At 43.2% G+C, this 18344-nt stretch overlaps 1 protein-coding gene across 4 annotated transcripts in view; it reads right to left on the bottom strand.

Moving 5' to 3' along the window:
- ALS2CL (ALS2 C-terminal like) overlaps positions 1-18344 on the bottom strand; it is a 47292-nt gene that overhangs the window by 24023 nt on the left and 4925 nt on the right. Inside the window, exons 1-5 of one of the 4 annotated variants that reach the window (XM_061474405.1) lie at positions 14434-14572; positions 4114-4222; positions 3053-3245; positions 1179-1244; positions 271-436 (exon numbers count right to left, since the gene is read on the bottom strand). In XM_061474405.1, coding sequence (XP_061330389.1) covers positions 271-436; positions 1179-1244; positions 3053-3245; positions 4114-4219 — 531 coding nt within the window. In that variant the 5' untranslated portion in view covers positions 4220-4222; positions 14434-14572. Of the gene's footprint in view, positions 1-270; positions 437-1178; positions 1245-3052; positions 3246-4113; positions 4223-4638; positions 4735-13398; positions 13553-14433; positions 14573-18344 lie in introns of those variants that run through there. The other 3 variants (XM_061474404.1, XM_061474402.1, XM_061474403.1) reach the window with 3 other exon arrangements.

Raw genomic sequence — 18344 nt, 5'->3', positions numbered from 1 at the left:
AACCTTAGGGCGGTTACTTGACCCTTTGCAGGTTCTTTATATGGTGAGTAGCTTGTACTATGCTGGAGCAGCCACTTTTGTTACTTTGAGACCTTCAGGTGGGCTGCACTCCACTGGTGCTGGTTACTACCACTGCAGATGTCCACTGGAAAAAAGTTTCCTTCCAGCCTGCTTTGGATTCACTGACACCAACACCAAAGCCCCACCAAGCCCCACAAGCATAAGTGTTAGCATAAGCCAGTCAAGTAACATCATGTAGAAACTTCCTACCTCTTTGAGAACCTCATTCAGCTTGGTAAGGAGCAGTATATATTGCATTATATGATCTCGGATAGGTTTGTGAAGAACAGTATATAAAGCCAGTGACATGGAGGTCTCGGAGGTGAAGTCTGTGAGGAATTGTTTCAGCACTGTCTTATGGTGCTTCCAGGCTTCACTGCAAGATAGTGAATTAAGGCAAAGTTCATTAAATGTTTTTTTCTGCAAATTTCCTCTCCTTACCTCCCTAAATTTATATGCAAACTCACCCCCAAAGAGGGTATAGAAAGACTTGAGAGAGAAGGAGATAACATAGTGCAAATATATCTGTACACCAAACACACAGAAATGAGGCAAATGAGCACCATCCATCCTTCCTCTGGCCCAGCTGTCTCTGCAAATAGGAACCACCCCTGCAGGTGGACAGAATATGGCATGACTTTCACAATAGTTTGCACACCAAGAGGATGACATGGATAAAGCAGCTGTGAATCTGCTCACATCTAGCATTCATATTTTCATTTGCTATTTTCATGAGAATCTGACAACATCTGGGACAAGCAGTGGAAATCTGCCAGATTCCCACATCACCCCTTCTCAGGTCCCACCCCTTATCTGAATCCTCCAAATTCCACATTTACAGGTTTCCTCACCTACAAAAGGAGTTGGGCATGGTTAGAAAGAGATGGGGACAGATATGTAGAGGAAGCCTTCAGACAGCTACTGCCACAGTCTCAGAAGATGGCAGAAACAACCAGTATGGCCAGTTCAGAACAGAGGCACTGAACCATGAAGAGAGATCACGGTGAGGTGCTGTGCAAGGTGCTGCTTGCTCTGGCTTAACCTTAAAATTGTCTTAACCCTACAATATCATTGTGTTCCTATCAGCCCCTTCAACAAGCATTTTTCATCCCACTGACCTTTTGCTCTTTGTGGCATGTTCAAAGCCGTGGACTACAACGTAGTTTGCAAAAGTGACAAAATATCTGTTGGCAAGAAAAAAAACAAACAAGCACACAGAAACATGAGTTGAGTTAGAGGTGCACATTAGCTAAAAGGCTTAAGTGATAAATGGAAGAATCTAATTTGAAAATGTCATGTCAGGTCCACCTTTCCAAGGAAGGCACAGAGATACATAGCTACCATATTTTCACCTTGGCTGAGTCCCCTTTTGCCTCCTTTACCAGCTCCTTGCTGTAACTGTCTGGTTGGGGTTGATTTTTGCAATACAGGAGGTTTAAATCATCCTGGTACTTAGCAGAAGCAGAAGTAAGCTTACACAACTGTCCTGGAAAGCTAACCTACGGGTGATGAGCTTAAGATCAGCGTCAGATGTATGAATTTCCACTGGTTGAAGTAAAAGTAGCAGGCCTGTATTACTAATGGTAAATTAAAGTCAAGGTGTCCCACGCCAGTGTATCTCATCTCACACTAGGGGGAGATCGAGCCGTATTTTGTCAGCAAATACACTTTCTCCCAGTATTGTTTCCAGGTAAGTTAAGAAAATGCCCAGACTAATTATCACTATTTACATTTTTCAGGGACATGCATTTGCTGCTGATTTTCAGGCCCATAAACATCAGTTCTGCTTTGTTCTATATTACTCCAATAAGGACGAGACACTGTTAGGATCAGGACTGCACAGAGTGAGTCAGCAGAGGTGGGTAGGAACCAGCCTTTTCTTTGCATGACACACAACAAAAACAGGTTTTAATTTTGAAGTGAGGGGAAATTAGATCTTAAGATAAGCTTTTCTTTATGTCATCTGAAACCTCAGCACAAGTTTTCATCTTTCACATGCCTAAAGCAAATCAGTTTTAATTCATTGAATCAGTTCCCAAATGAGCAACACACACTGCTCCAAACCCCATTCATATAAAGGCAAACCTTGTACATCACTTTTTTTAAATGATGCCAAGTAAAAACAAAATATAAAGCAGTCCTCCTTCCTCCTCACCCCACATGCATAAAACCATCAAAACCAAGACTATATGAACAGCAACGCTCAGAAGTCAGTATGCCCATCTCTCGTGTGTGGGTGCCAAACTGCACAGACGGTACAAGCCCATCTGTATTGGCTTGGCCACCTTTATGGTCAACATGAGGAATGAAGGATTGAATACTGTCTGATTTTTATGTCATCTCAGATGTCCACAAATGACAGCTTTCTCTCTAGGACATCAACACAGGTTATATACACTGCAGTGCTTTTGGTAAACATTTTGTTTTGCATTACAGACAGATGGGGAACAGATGTAGTTAATTACAGAAAGAGCAATGGGGCACTATGTTTTTCTCATCACACTACATCCATCACTTGCTCATACACATCATATCCTTCCCAAAAGCATAAAACTGTGGCACAAACACAAAATAGGAACTGTGCCTGGTGACATCTTCTGTCCATGTCCCTGCTGAGTCCTTTAAACACATCTTTCTGTTCCCTGATGACAGCTCAGGCTTCACTTTCACAAATGACCCAGACACAAATTCTACCCCCTATCCTCTTCCCGCTTTTAAGATGCATTAAAAAAACCTATATTTGTAAGAAAATATTCTCGTACAAGCATTGTCCTGGTTTCAAGCATTCTCACAGCTACAAAAAGGGCTACTTACTATGCTGTCTGCACAGCACTGTCGTGAGCAGCGAATGAAACCACTTCACTGACCTAATGACTGAACACTAGTGGACAAGACTGAACAAATTAAATGTACAAATTAATTGCACCAACCTACAAGTTGATAAATTTGGTAATTTGGTCCCTTCAGCTACTGAAAATGCTTCTGTACTTACTGGATGTAGAGGTTTAGAAACAGGTCTCCTTTCCAGACAGTGTAAATATCCTGGATGCAGAATGCCTCAGAGGTGCTACATTTCTGTTTCAGAATCCGGTAATTTTCTTCTGTGAGGTTCCAGAGAGCTTGAAATTGGTCATTCATGAGCAGGAAGAGCTTTAAGTTCTCCTTTCCCTTCTGGTCAGTAGGCTCTTTGACAAAAAGATGGAAGAAAAAGGCTCTCAGAAACCCCCAACTCCAAGAAATCTTGTGGAAAACATTGCCTACATATAATACTCATTCCAGTTTTTCAGTGTAAAGGATATACATTCTTGTAGGAAAACAATGACAGGGAGGAAGGAGATGAAGATTATTTAGGGTTGTGTCCCTATGAGTAATTGCATGGGCTACACATGCTAAGGCTTTGTCCTTCACATTCTTGTGGGGCATGTGGTCAGGGCAGACCAAGAGGCTCAGACATGAGCACCAGCAGAAAATTTTCTGTCCCTGGCCTGAAGGGCTGTTCCCAATCTCCTTGGAGGCTACACCAAAAAGGCAGTGATGTAAGAGGGAACCACGCTATGGTCCTAATCCAGTCATACCACTTTTGGCCAGACAGGCTTATGAATATTTATATGAATTTGTTATTTCAGTGGAGCTGCTCTGATTTACTGCCAGCTCAGAACCTGCACCCACAAGTTTTACCTTCAAACACAGACATGACCATGGACCAAGAGCAGGGAAGCAGAACAGGCATTGATTAGGGGTTGCATATGTGACATGCAGTTTGGATTTTTGGGTACCATGCTGGAAACAAGCCTCACAGCAGGTTGACACTGGTTAGAATCTGGATCAGCCTCTAAATAAACAGAAACCACAGTCCTAAGCTTAAATGAAAGGCCATAGCCATACTTAAGGGCTCACCATCTTAAATCAAATATCTTTACATACCACTCACTCTAGCAAAACAGCCTCTAGCAAGTCCTCAGCTGCTGAGTTTTAATTACAAATCACTTCATAGCTATGCCAATGACTCAAGGCTAGGACTACAGACAAAAAAAGTAGTCTTCTCTGACCTACCTGCCTGGAGTAGAGGCTTGAGGATGAGAGCATCTATCCGTGCCAGGCATGCTGAGAAGGTTTCTTCCACGTGGAGCAGAGATGCAGTTGCTTCAGCTGTGCACATGTCCTGGACACAACACAGAAAATACACATAAACTCCCTAGCAGGAGAATCCATCTAACAAGGCTTCAGTGCTCATTGCAAACAACCAGCCTTTCTTGCCTTGACAGCACAGACAGGTGTAATTCCTGTCCCCAAAGCATTTGAAAATGTTGAAAGAGGATACAGAAATCAAACAGCTCAACACAAGCCAGTGTCATGGAAGACAACAGAGGCAACAGCCCATTTTCCTGATGCCCTAAATTGAAGATCTTCTCAGGTGGTCCGCATTACCTCTTCCACATGACTGGAAAAGGCCCTACATTTCTTATATGTGTTAATGCTGCTCAGTGCCAGATGCATTCTCCCAGAAAAAAAGACAATAATCCCTGAAGTACAAGGCAGCAAAGGATGAAGCAGAGCATCTCTTCCCATATCTCTCACCAGTTTTTTGCTCCAGTGCCTCTGTCCACATTTTTTGGCACTACAAGCTGTAGTATGGAGCTGTAGAGCTGTGCCAGCCATACCCACACATCCAATCCTCCAAGTAAGACGCTGCACTGCTGGTTATATGTCACAAATGCTGCGTCAACAAGGAAAGCTTGCGTAAAGTGGAAGTGGGCAGCATTTAACAACAAAGCCAGCAAACCCAAGTGAGCAAACTCCAGTAGCTTCCTCCTTCCCAGCCCTGCCTCCCAAAAGAAATCAGAGGAAGTGAACACAGCCAACTAAAAACACGTCATAAGACACTGCTCTGGAAAAAGGCCAAGTGGCGGAGATACTATGAGCAGAATCAGTTGATTCTGATACTGAATTATCACCGTTACTAATGGTGATAAACATACAAAACTCTGAGATTCTTTTAACTTCATGAAGCAAACCAGAAAACTCAAGTGACTGAATATGGTTTGTCCACATTTATCCTCTCTCTACCATGGCTATAGCACACGCTTAAAGGCTACGTTCACACTAGTAAGCAAACAAGGATATGACACAAAGATTTACGTTGCTAAATTAGTGGCAGAGAATTTGGCACAGTTTTGCTGTGTGCCAGCTGTACCTCTCCCAGAATTCCCAGGATGCAGTCCAGGGACCATTTGAAACAGGTAGCTTGCACATAATTGTGCTGGTCTGGGAGGTAAGGAGAAGTTTGCTATGTATAGCTTATGCAGTAACTACTTAGCTATGGGATAGACTGCATTTATTTACTAACGAAGATGTAAATATAGTCTTTAGATTGTTTTCAGGAAGAGCTGAACTGAAGCTATCTGCTTGTGGTATACTCTATCTTGAACTTCTACCCCAGCTGCTACAAACAATAGGTGAGATTCATTCTCCTTATGTTGAGATTTTGGGAAGTTAGACATAGAAGCCTTTGTACTTTACAGGAATAAATACCTCAAGCATCTTAGCGTGAGCTGTCAAAAGGTCACCTGGGTGGGGTGACTAAGTTGGGTGGGAACGTCTCATTTTTAAGCTTCACATGTGGGTGGATTCCTTGCTAAATAAGAGATTGAGCTCCCTAAAACCACCAAATTCTGCTTAGGAATTCCCACTCCAGGTCATCCTGGAGTTTGGGCTGAAACTATGTCATAGAACAAGGAACACTTTGCAGTTTAACAGTTAGCTGGTGTGGTTTTAAGTGGTTGTTCAGAACCAGACAAAACTGACTGCAGATGAATGACAATGTTTTCTCCTTAGTAACCACTGCCTCTTAAATTTCACTTCTCTGAAAAATAGGAAGCATTAAAAAATTCCATAATCTCATCAGTTTGCAAGTTTTCATACATCAAGGTCTGCATGACCATAAGGCTACTTTTTGCAGGAACACTGCAATTCACACCAGAGGAAAGCTGTAGGCATGTGAACAGGTCAAAAAGCTGGAATCCAAACTCCTCCTGGCCCTTCCAGTGAAGGCAACAGAGCCAGGGACCTACTGATGTGGACGCCCCCTCCAACTGGTCCCAACTGGTCAGCTAGTCCCATGCTCTGCCTCCTGCCCATCTACAGTCCTCATTCATTGAGGGTCTATTACCCATGAAGACCTCAGCTCAAACCTTACGGGATAACCACAAAGGACTTTCTGGATGCAGGACATGGGCTAAGAAACCACTGCAGCAGCAATACTGAACAGACACCTAAGCCAACTCTGCAAAAACACAGAAGCATTTGGATACTCTTTTCCATCATAACCTGATACAAATTTAACTCAGTGGTTCTGGTTTGGTGGTATCTAAAAAGAAAAAAAACATGTTCTCACCCTTTCTGTGAAAATCTTTAGGCTACTTCCAGCCTGAACACAACAGTTAAGGGTCACTTACTGAATGGATGAGCAGCACCAGTAAGCTTTCAAAACAGCCCTTCCAGTACCATAAAAAGACTTAAGTTGCCATATTCACATCACCCAATAAGGAAAACACAACTTTCAGATAGCATTTCCAGGATTTCCCCATCAATTCTGCAAGAACAGTATTTGCACATTTATATTCTTGCCGAGTCAGGAAAAAAAAAACTTTGGATTTAATCAGCTAGAGAACAAAATCAACACTGGCTCAGCCACAGAGGGCAAAGGAAACAACTGGGAACATGCAAGGGCACGTGGGGGTCATGCTGTACATTCACATGTATGAAAAACTGAATGCAAACTGCAGTGCTGCTGAGCGATGGGAGCACTGAGCAGCAACCTGGGGCTGTCATGTGCTGGCTTCCCTTAGCTTGGACACAGCTTTCATGTGACTTGGGGGTTTTGCAATTCTGTGTTTGCTCCATTCAGGGCAGGGCAAGCTTGAGCACAGCCACTCTGAAGCCTGTTCATAAGGTTTTATTTTGCTCTTCATGCGTGGCTCTGTTGCTAGAGAGTAAAGACTTTGAGGATGGTGCACACCTGATGGCCAGAACTGAACGAGATGCACCTCCAATGAAGGGTCTGCTAGCTGCACGCTGCATGACAGCACCTGTCTTATGTACAAAATCAGAAAGTCTACAGCCTTGAAGATGCCCCAAGAGGCTTCCATTGGCAAACCAAAACAGCCACCACCAGCCTGCTTCAGGCTGCCATGAGAAATGAGATCTCCTTAGCAAAACATTTTCCGAAGTATCAGACACATCTGTTTATTCTCCTTAAATGAAGGTACAAGAAAGCTGTACAGCACAGGTCCATAATAACAGAAGGGACCTCTAACACACATAATGGTATTTATGTAGAAACAGGAAAAAGACCTTGAGAAACAACTTCTGTAGGAGTCACCAGATCTCTGTGGCTTATCATGTTCTTGGCCTTTCTGCCAGCATGGCAATGAGGGAAACAGAAATGGTAAAATGGTGATGCAGCAGCTAACACCAGCCCAAGTGGTTGCTGAGCATCCAATAGATGTGAGGAGCCTGGGTCATCCAGAGGTACATTCATCCTCAAAAGGGTCTCAGCTGCTAAATGAATATTTCAGCAAGAGAATACATGTTGCAAGGAATCATATCAGGTTGTTATACCCAGTTTCAGAAAATTGCTAGAAGGGTATTTGGAACAGATAGGAAACCAAGCAAAGAGACATTTTGGTGGAATGCTGAGGCTCAATGTCACCTTTGTATAGAACCCGTTTCTGCTTTGAGGCAGCTGTTCCACCAGGAAAATATCTGGAAAGCCCCATATATTTTGGATGTGACACAAGGTTTCTCATGGAAACATATATAGTCAAACAATCTTATCAGCTCCTGTACATTAAGGAACAAACTGGACATCCACAGAATGACTATTCATTATCCATCTTCCTCTTGTGAATCCCCCTCTGTGCTAAATTTAAGATTACCAGCCAACAAAAACACTTATCAGAGGGAAGAAAACTATCATGAGCTATGCCCAATCTAGGGGATGCTTAGGGCATTTTAACTCAATCAGGTGGGATGTTAAGTGCCGCAACCACATTTGCTGTAGCCCCTCCCCTCCTTAAACTCTTCCCTTTCCCCGCATCATTCACCCTAAAAGGTATTGCGCCTTTGCAGCCCTTCCAATCTCCTCCATATTTGCAGTTAATAGTCTATATACTACTAACTGCCTCAGAAATGGGACCAGCCCATCACTTTGTTACATACAGTCTTCAAACAAGCCAAGTTTTCCCTTCCCTGCCCTTTGAAAGACTGTCAATTTATTGCTGCCTTGCAGCTGAAGAGGTACCTTCCTACTATAGCCCATGTCAAGTGAGTACATCATCTTTGCAGCAGCAAGGATAAAGCTGCTTTATTTCAAGCTCTGGTTCAGAAGTAAAAGCATTCCAAATGGAAGCCAAGAGGTAACTAAAGATATTTCTTTGTCAGAAGAAATTTGAAACTCTTCCTCAGATTTTGTTTTTCGCTTTCTCTCATGCCAGTGATGGTGTTGCTTCTAACTAAAGCATCTAAAACTGTCTAAGAATGCAAAATAGAGCTTGGGCACTTAGACTTGGACTGGGAAATGCCCCTCCATTTTGCAGCAGCCTAAAACATTTGAAATCTTCTAGATGCCCAAAATTCCTCCCTTGCTCTTAATCACTCACTCACCCTCTGAATGAGCATTGTCTTTCCTCAAGCAAGTGTGTATCTGTAATGGATGCACTGTACCAGGCAGAATAATACACATCTCTGAGCAAAACCTGCCAGTAGGGAGTTTCTCCCGTGGAAATTAGTAGGTGAACTTGTTAAAAATTTATTGATAGACTGAGGAGGAGATTGATTAGCATTAACAGTTGGTCTTAAGAGGTGCAAATGGAAAGGAAAGACTATTTGAGCACAGACCAAGGACCCTAGCTTTCTTTGCCAGATTACTTTTTGTCCTGAATCCTTCCCCAGTATAGTTTAAGGTACCATCACTTAAACATGCCTAGGAGCAGGGTGGGATCTCCTCATTCAGTTAGTGCCAGTTCAGAGTCCATAAACTCAGGAGCTCTTTAGGCCATGGGGGCAAACTCTGGTAGCCAATGCCAAGACATTGCTCCTCTTTCTGTCCCAACCTTTGCTGATTTTCTCTTAGTGCAAAGTATCCTCATGCATTGTAATTGTATTCCCAACCGACATCCATTCCCTCACATGTCACGCTCCAGCTGAGTCTGCATTCAGGCTGGTACAAAGACCATTCTGTCATGTGGAAAAACAATTCCAGACTTTGTTTAACCAACACCAACACGCTGGAGCAAATTTGCTCATTCAGACTCTGCTCTTGTCAAGCCTCAAATGGTCATGACTAGGGATGAATTAGAGCTCAACTTACTCGAGCAACCTCATAAGCAGACAAACACACAATGTGAGAGTTAAGAGGTAATTGGGAATAAAGAGAGCAGAAAGACAATAAACCCACAAATCCTAAGACAGCCCTTAGCAGCATAAAAAGGAGGAAGAGAAGGACGGAGGTAGCAGTTACTTGGATTAGGCTTTAGTATGGGATACAGGGAGTGTGCCAATGCCAGCCACATGAAGAAAGCAGGCATGGCTCAACATTTTCTTTACCAGGACAGAAAAAAAAAAAAAAAAAAAAGGCATCAGCTCCACCTCAGGAAGTCCCTGAGGAGGCAAAAAGCAAACATGGACGAAGTATTACTACAACCCTTTCCACTTTTTGTGGTGTTCTTCTCCAGTGTTCTGCATTATAAGAGGTAGGATAGCCTGGCTTTTATTGCTGATTTTATGCACCACTCAAAATTGTTGGTCACCTGCATGGCAGGACCCCAAACACTGAAAGAAGAGTCAAAATGCAAGCTGTCAAAGCAAGCTGTCAAAATGCCGACCACATTAAAATCTCAGCAAATTTAGGATAGTAGTATGTGACCGGGAGCTTACAAAAGGTCAAACAAGCATTCAGTACTCTGGTCAGAAAGCACTGAAGTTACAGCAATTGATTTTTCAGCTCAAGGAGAATTTTTTTCTTGCAGTCTTTTTGTCTTTGTCCACCTTCAACACAGAAAAACAGGAAGCTATGTGGGGGAGGGGAGTGTGTTTTCCTCCTTTATTTTGCAGAAACTGGGAATGCAGAGGCTTTACACAAGCCTTATTTGACCCAGCTTTTCTCTTTCTTCCCCAAACTCAAGTGGGAAGCACATGCCCCTTCCTTAGGAAGTTCACCCCTGAGCACAATAAAAACAAACATAAACCCCTAGTTGATTTCAAAAAGGACAGAATCCATCTGCCTTTTCTGGGTGTCTGAAGGCTGATATAATAATAAATTACTTTATCCGAACTGAAATCAGGACAACTACTTACCCCAGACATCCTTTGTAACCAATTTAAGCCAGCCTTAGTGAGATGAGCAGACCTTTGGGAGTACCTGGTCTCTCTCAGGAGATACAGAATTAAATAGCTCAAATAAGATCCTTTACTTGTTGACAACTAAAGCTAATGAAAAATCACTCTCACCACAAGTAAAGATATCGTTCAGTCTTTGCAAATGACAAGGCAAGTGTGATAAGGCCCACAGATGAGATGATGTTTACTTAGTGGTTTAATCCCCCATGTCCTTGTAGCTCCCATTATTGTTATCACTTACAAGCAGCTTATGCATACAGAAGCATAACTATTCTGACCCAGCAATTCTTACACAACACAGAATAACTTGGGGTTACTAGGTGAAACTCCAAGCCACAAATGAAACAACCACAGGTTGTTTAGAGGCAACAAAGGAAAGGAGATCATGAGAAGAGAGAACTCAATAATTTTCCACTGGAGTAGAAATATGGTAAAGACTAAAGATAACAGCTAGGGACAATTTTTGCGTCACAGCTCTGGTACCAGCTTTGGGAGCAGAAGCTCCTCTCCCTTGACCTCATACTCCCAATATGCTTACTCTGCTTTTCTGAAGCAAATGGCGTTTCAGCATAGCCTCAAAAAAACCCAAACCCAAACAAGAAAAGAGACAGGGAGCTACAAATTTGGCATTTAGAAAATGTATCACCATCTACATTGAAGCAGTTTTGAGCCAGACCCTGAGTATCAGAGTCTAAATTACAGCCTAGAAACAAACCCAGATGCACAAACTCTATCAGAGGAGTGTCCCTTGGGACAACAGGAGTGGTGGTAGAACTGCTTCACAGATGGGGTCAAGTTCTAAAAGACAGAAAACCACCACAGAATGGTGACAATAGCCACTTTCGAGATGGCTGGCTCCACCAAATGTTCAGAAGTGAAGTTCTGGATCAATTCTCTAGCCGCCCTTCAACACCACTACTTACCTTTCCTCCCATCTCACAAATATTCGCTAACCCTAGAGGCAAGACCTAAAGCTAACAACATACTACTACAAAATGCCACTTACAAAACTTCCCAGAGCTGCCCTATCAAGTGACCCATGCTAATCTTAGGCACTTCATAGCATTTCCAATACCTGCCAGAAATAGGGCAGGACTGAAGAAAGTACAAAGGAACAGGAATGGAGAAAAAAAAGACAGACTTGCTTGGATCAGTTTAATCCCTGCACCCAGCCTTCCTCTCCTTTCCATTTGGGTCACTTAAACTCACATCCAGGACATCCACAATCACCCTGAATAAACTGCCAAATTTTAACTCCTGTTTCTTCTAGTGCCCAAGGCCTTTACAGAAGACTGAGTATAGCAGGAAGCTTCTAGTGTCACATCAAAACCTTTAGGTGCTCTTGGAAGACAGATTATAATCCACTGGAGACAAAACAGACTTTCCAAGAGTTGCTGGTGCTTCCTAACCTCCGTTCATCATTCCAAGACACCACGGTTCACTGAGGTGCGCTGAGTTCTAAAACTCAGGACTTCTGATGACCTGAAGAGCTGCCCAGAATCTATGACAAAACTGTTTTACAAGAAAATTCCTGTTTGTTCAGCCCAAAGTACTTTGCATGAGCCCTTTCCAATTCAAGAGGAATGTAAACAATACCCGACCCAGTCTGTCTGGCCAGTGGTCCAGATAGTCTGGCAGTAAGAATAAGAGCTGTTATTTAGAGAACAAACATAAGCTTAGCCACTTTTTGAGGTTTATTCTTCTTGTATTCACTCAACAACCAACTGTTGCATTAGGGATCTCAAAAGATGCAACCCTATTCCTAGTATGGACCTGTTGTCCCTCAATTTATCTTGTTCCTCTTGAACTTGGTTGCATTGCTTGCATCCAAAAAGCATTACTAAATTAAAGGTAGGATCTTGAAAGACAATTATGCCTCATTTCCTTGCAGCTCTTCAAATATCTTTCATCGCATTGGGAATTGAAGTCATTGCAGTAGCAGTAATGAAACTATGAAGTTCAGAGAGCTGTTGCAAGGTCTAGCAAGCTTTCAGGACATCGGAAATCTCCACAGACAAAGAGACACAGCTTTGGTTCAGGTCCAAATTAAACTAAGCTAAAGTTTAAGAGTCCCTCCTGTGAACTGAAGCTCCTCCTCCTCAGGCTCTAAACATCTAGCTGTTTGTTACTTTCTGGGAGTCTTAAGTATGTTACTGTTCCCCTATAATTGGGCCTTTGACCCAGACTTTTCACTTAACACCTAGGACACCTGCAAGCATTTGACCACTTCCCTCCCTTGCAAAAACCCTAATGAGCTTATCAGCTTCTCTCACCCTGACTAATTAGTTGGGTATTGGTTTCTTTACTCCACCAGGCAAGCTGTGCAACCCCAGCACAAATGCAGTTTCCAGCCTTACTTCATCAAGCTTGTGTTACCAGGTGAGGCTGCCTGCTTGCCTGGCATGGGTGAAAAATCCCTCCCTCGACACAGGAGCAAGCCTCAACACACCCAGGATCAGGCAGCTGCCTGCAGGAGAGGGACCACGCATGCACACGCTTCTCCAGCATCTTCTTCTGGAACACCCAACGTGAAAGTAAGCAAAAGATTTAATGCCTCAAGTATAGACCTTACTGGAAATTAAATTAAATACTTTGAAGACAAGGTACGTTTTTTTATTCAAGGCCAGTGTGCTGTCTCAATAAAGTAGATAAATACAGTGGTGCATAATAGTGCATGTTTCTCTCCAGGAAAATGCACTCCACACCTTTGCTCACTTGCACAGGTAGAATTTCTACCTGTAGAAAACACTCAGAAACTTTAGGATGTTTACTGATAGCATATTACCTTCAATAATCCCTTCAGCCTGCTAAAGCTGATCTTACAACCCTCTTGTGGTACACAGCTAAGCATAAAAACGAGCCTCAGACCAATGGGAAAACAACCAACCAACAAACACTGGTCACGGAACCCCAAAATAACCATCGTGTAGAGCAACGTACCTTGCATAAGGCAGCCAATTAGAATTCCCCAGTAGTAAATGCAATGCAGCAGCTCCTCTGAGCTTCCAAGTCTTGAAATACTCAGTGCTCCCGGAGCCACCGGTCTCCCCTCCCACCTTTCCCTCCCACGTCTGGCCGCCTCGTTTGCTGAAACACAGATCTGGGCCTGTTCATTAGATGAGACACCCACAGAGCCCAGAGAGACAGTTACGAAACCCATGCAAATAGGATTTCTAAAGAAATTGCTTGTTATTTGCCTGTTCTAAAAGGATAAGAAATTTTGTGATCTTTGCTCTTGCAGCTTGTGTGTCAGGAAAACTTAAAATACAGCAAACTTAAAGGAAAAAGGACAGGATGCGTTTTCCTTTCTGCAGCGGCATTTCTCAGCTCTAATCCCTTTTCACCTACAGTTCGTGCCCATGGCAGTTTGCCAAATGAAGGTCCTGTGCTTTTGCTCCTTGTTCTGCCAGTCTCTCCTCTTGTGAGACTTCTGCACTTGCCACAGCTCACAGACGAAAACCCTGGGAAATGGGACATTTCCTCCTATTCAGAGCCTGCTGCTGGAAGCGTGTGACAGCCTGCACGTCATGCATGCAAAGTCTGTCCTCTCCTACACTTCAGCCAGCAGTAACCATTTATTTTCCTTCTAAAAAAAGATTAAAACCAAACCCCAAACCCCCAAGTCTGTCTATCAGGAGGGCCTGGCATCCTCCCTGACCCATCTACTGGAGCTCACCCACCACCCCACCTCCTAAAGCACAGAAGCATTTTTCCAGTTGATGCTCAGTTACAGCAAATTGACACAGGCATTCTGTCAATGCAGCCGCCGCCACCATGTGCTTGCTCTCCGCACCAGAAAAAGTAGATATGCTGCCCAACAAAAGCTCCATGCCCTCCCCTTCTGCTTCAAAGCATGCTGAAATGAACTAACAAAGCCCCATTTTTTTCCAGGCTCTCTGACATGTTACGACTCAGCAGCCTGCCTCCTCCCCAGCTGTATGATTTAAACAACTTTTACAAACTACTGGAACTTACTGCAGCCGGAGGGATCAGGACAAGTCCATTTCTATAGTGAGGATGCTCAGGGTGTAACAGGAGACAAGAGATGCCTCAATCACCTTTTGTTTGGAGAATTTCTGTTGTGTTGACTTCCTTCCCACTTTCCTGGATTCCTGGGGTCTTTTCAGAGGAGGACGGGCTCACTGTCTGCCTCAGCATAATGGTTTACACTACACAAGCAGGCAGAGCAGCAACCCTATACACAGCAGGGAACAATACCAGGAAAGCATGCAGCCAGGGAATGGAAAGGATGAGTACACAATGAGCTCACTGCCGGCCTCCTACCTGCTCCGCAAGCTGTGAAGTCAAAGAGATGGTGATTAGGACGTTAGCACAATTACAGTCCTTTTTATTTCAGTCCAAAATTCAGAATAAAATTGGATTTTCCACATCCTGAGAAAGCACTCTTCCCACAAGGCACTAGATGGTTGACACACATCTCAAGTCTTTTCAAAGTCTTTGCATAGGTGCTTGATCCCAGAACTTTCCAGGCTCCAAACCCTATATGGATGGAGATTGCTCCTTGGCAGAATTTATGAGAGTGCCTACCATTCAGACAGAGGGGAAGGTTTCAGAGATTCCACTGCTGAGCATTTTCTTATTGCACACAAAGTTTTGGGGATCACCAGCTCCCCTTTGGCATTGCATGAATGGCCTATGAACTCTGCTCCGTGCTGCGATTGACACTGCAGAACCCACCTTCATTTTACAGAATCATAGAACTGCAGGTTGGAAGAGACCTCAAAGATCATCTAGTCCAACATTTCCGGGTAAAGCATGACCTAGACTAGATGACCCAGCATGCGGTCCATCTGAATCTTAAGTATCTCCAACACTGAGGAGTCCACCACTTCCTTGAGGAGATTATTCCAAGTGGCTGATTGTCCTCATTGTGAAAAATTTTACTCTTGTATCCAGTCAGAATCCCCCCAGGAGTAACTTGTGCCCATTACCCTTTGTCTTTTCCATATGATTCCTTGTAAGAAGGGAGTCTCCATTTTCTTTGTAGCCACCCTTTAAACACTGGAACATCTAATGTCTTCTGGTTCAACCTACAGAGTGCATTTGGGTCTGGGCCTCAAGCTCAGCTTTGTGCTTTATTTCTGTACAGTTTTGGTAAAGTGGCTTTTTGTGCATGTTTCAGATTCATGTTTCACCCCCACTATTCTTTTTAACTCCAGTCTGGTAAAGCTGTGTTAAAACTGTGCTGACACACAGTTTGTTTGGGAACACATCTTTTGCTTGTATTTCCTCATCAGAATTCTGTTTCCAGTCACTCAGCTAGTTTTCCTGAAATTCTCAGAATTTGCACAAGTATCATCTTTGGTCTAAGACCTCCAGGCTGCTTCTCAGCCTTAACCCAAATGAGCAGCAGCAGAAGCCCCAAGACCTGATGTTTGCACCTCTGCATTTCAGATCAGAAACATTCCTTCTGGATGTGGACAAGGCAAGTCATGATCCATGCAACCCATTTTTCATGTATGCAACTATTCATTTGCTGGTTTTCTTTTTCTGAGCTTCTACCCAGCTCTAATCACCCTTGCTCCTTTGGATGCGGCAAACTAGACAGACAGAAATTTGCTTCATCTTCCTCTGAACAGCTTCACATTCCTGCCCTCTACATGTTGACCTCAACAGAGATAGATAGGACCTCCAGCTTGCCAGACCATGCTATTTACCACCATCCTCTAACCTGTCTTCATTGCATAGGCAGGTCAGTTGTATAACAGTTACCAGATTGCCACAGGTTACAGCATGAATTCTTGTTGCTTTACCTTAAAATACTGGGCAAAAATATGACAGTGATTTGCTGTTACTTGACATCCCTTGACCTCCAGCCTTCAAGACCAGATTAGGTCTGTGTTGGATATGAAGGGTGAGAAACGGCATGATCCATCATCCATATTGTATTGTATTGTATTAGACAGTATTTCTTAAGACAAAGGCTGATAAAATTTTTAAGTGTCAATAGTGCTCTGCTGTCCAAAATATTCCTGCAGTAGACAGGACAGTGCTGAGGACACAGATGTTTGAAGAGCAGCTAAGGCTGTGTATGAGACACGCTTCTCATCTTGTAAACATAATATTGCAATTGCTTCCTAACCTGCTTTGATTTGAAGATGGGGGAGAGCATACCCAAGGGCATATTTTGCAAATACCTAAGTTTTGGTCCTGACCAACCTGAAGACAAAAAGTCCTGTTTTTAACTTGGGAAATTTTGTTGGTTTCAGAAGTAGAATTAAAATAAGAAAGTGAGACCTGAGAGACCTTCTGTTGTAAAAAAATAAACAACAATAACAACAAAAAAATCAGGGGCACGTTGACAGATGCAGCTTTTCTTTTTGAGTTAAGGAGTCCATGCCTGGAGTTTTGTCAGAACTAAGTTTCTTCTACTAACAGCTTTTATTAAATAAACACAGTGGTTTTCTACAGAAGTCTTTGGAAATCTTCCCTGTCACTCTAGGTCTCTCTCTCATTGTCTGAAATTTGTTATTAATGAAATTGTTGCTTACTATCTGTAAAAGCATTTAGCCCTCTAGAAGTCCAAAGTAGGTATAATCAAGAAAACTCCAAGGAGCTCACCTTGCTCCTCCCCCTTAGGGGTTTTAGACGTAAGAAGAGAAGCCTCCACCAAATCTCACCCTAACTTGTACCTCATGAGAAAATGTTCCCTTTTATAGAAACACAGAATGGTTTGGGTTGGAAGGGACTTTAAAAGATCATCTAGTTCCACCCCCTCTACCATGGGCAGGGACACCTTCCACTAGATCAGGGTGTTCCAAGTCCCTTCCAGCCTGCCCTTGAACACTGCCAGGGATGGGGCAGCCACAGCTTCTCTGGGCAACCTATGCCAGGGCCTCACCACCCTCACTGTAGAGTGTTTCACCAACTTCATAATTTCTTTCAAATACAGCTTCCCCAAATCAAGTTGCCTTTTCCATCAAGGAGCATTTGTTTTGGCTTTTCTAACCAAAGCCTCTATATAGTCCATGTTCCTTTACTGAAACTAGGTCCCAGGCAAAATCTTGAGTTCTGGGGCCAGTGATGCCAAGTCACCTCTGTTGGCCAGCACATCTACCAGAGCAACACCACCCCATGTAACAAGAACCAACCGTTCTGGAAATAACTGCTTTATGACTCACTCAGTTACAAGAATAACCATGGCTATGCCAGCTCCTATACAGTGTTACTGAAGCATGCCCAAGAGCAGCAACAAGCAGTCTACAGCTTCTCATTCCCAAAACATTGCCCAAAGAAACCTTGGCTCCTGCTTACCCACAGGGAGAGGCTGTTCGAAGATGTGAGAAAAATACTTTTTTCCTCAAAAAAAAAAAAAAAAAGGGATAGGGCAGTCATAGCAGCTGGAACCTCACTGAATCTGTTATGCTTTTGACAGCTAAGGATCTGACACAGTACCCACCCCAGACAGGAGCAACAAGTACTCAGATTCACTTACTCAGGAGACTGTAACGTAGAGGTGGATGTTTGCTCCAGACAAGTACTTCTTTAACTCAAGTGCCTTGCAAGCCCAGAAGCATGGTGTTTGTGCATGCCATTGGGAAACTATGCATGGAAACAGGGGCTAAGTGTGCAATTATTCATATCTCATGCAAAAGAAGTTTCACAATCTTCTTGATAATCAAACTTGTCCTGATTCTTTTCACTGAGGCAACACAAGCTTTTACCCTAAAGGGTAAGAGAGGCATTCAAGGCAGGAGTGATTAGAAAACAAGGAATGAGAAACTGGGATCAACAATGGGTACAGGCATGCTTTCGTCATCTGAGCTACCATTCAGCAGTAAACCAGTACAGAAATAAAACAATTATAGAACTTCTCCAGACTCATGTTAGGATGCACAGAAGAATTAGGTAACAGGCTTTGCAAA

Source organism: Pezoporus flaviventris, unplaced genomic scaffold, assembly GCF_033815535.1.
Source record: "Pezoporus flaviventris isolate CSIRO_AGI_PZ_B2104156 unplaced genomic scaffold, CSIRO_AGI_Pfla_v1 ptg000079l, whole genome shotgun sequence".
NCBI lineage: Eukaryota > Metazoa > Chordata > Aves > Psittaciformes > Psittacidae > Pezoporus > Pezoporus flaviventris.
Note: the sequence above shows the minus strand (reverse complement) of the source record. Positions and strands in the feature narration are given on the sequence as shown.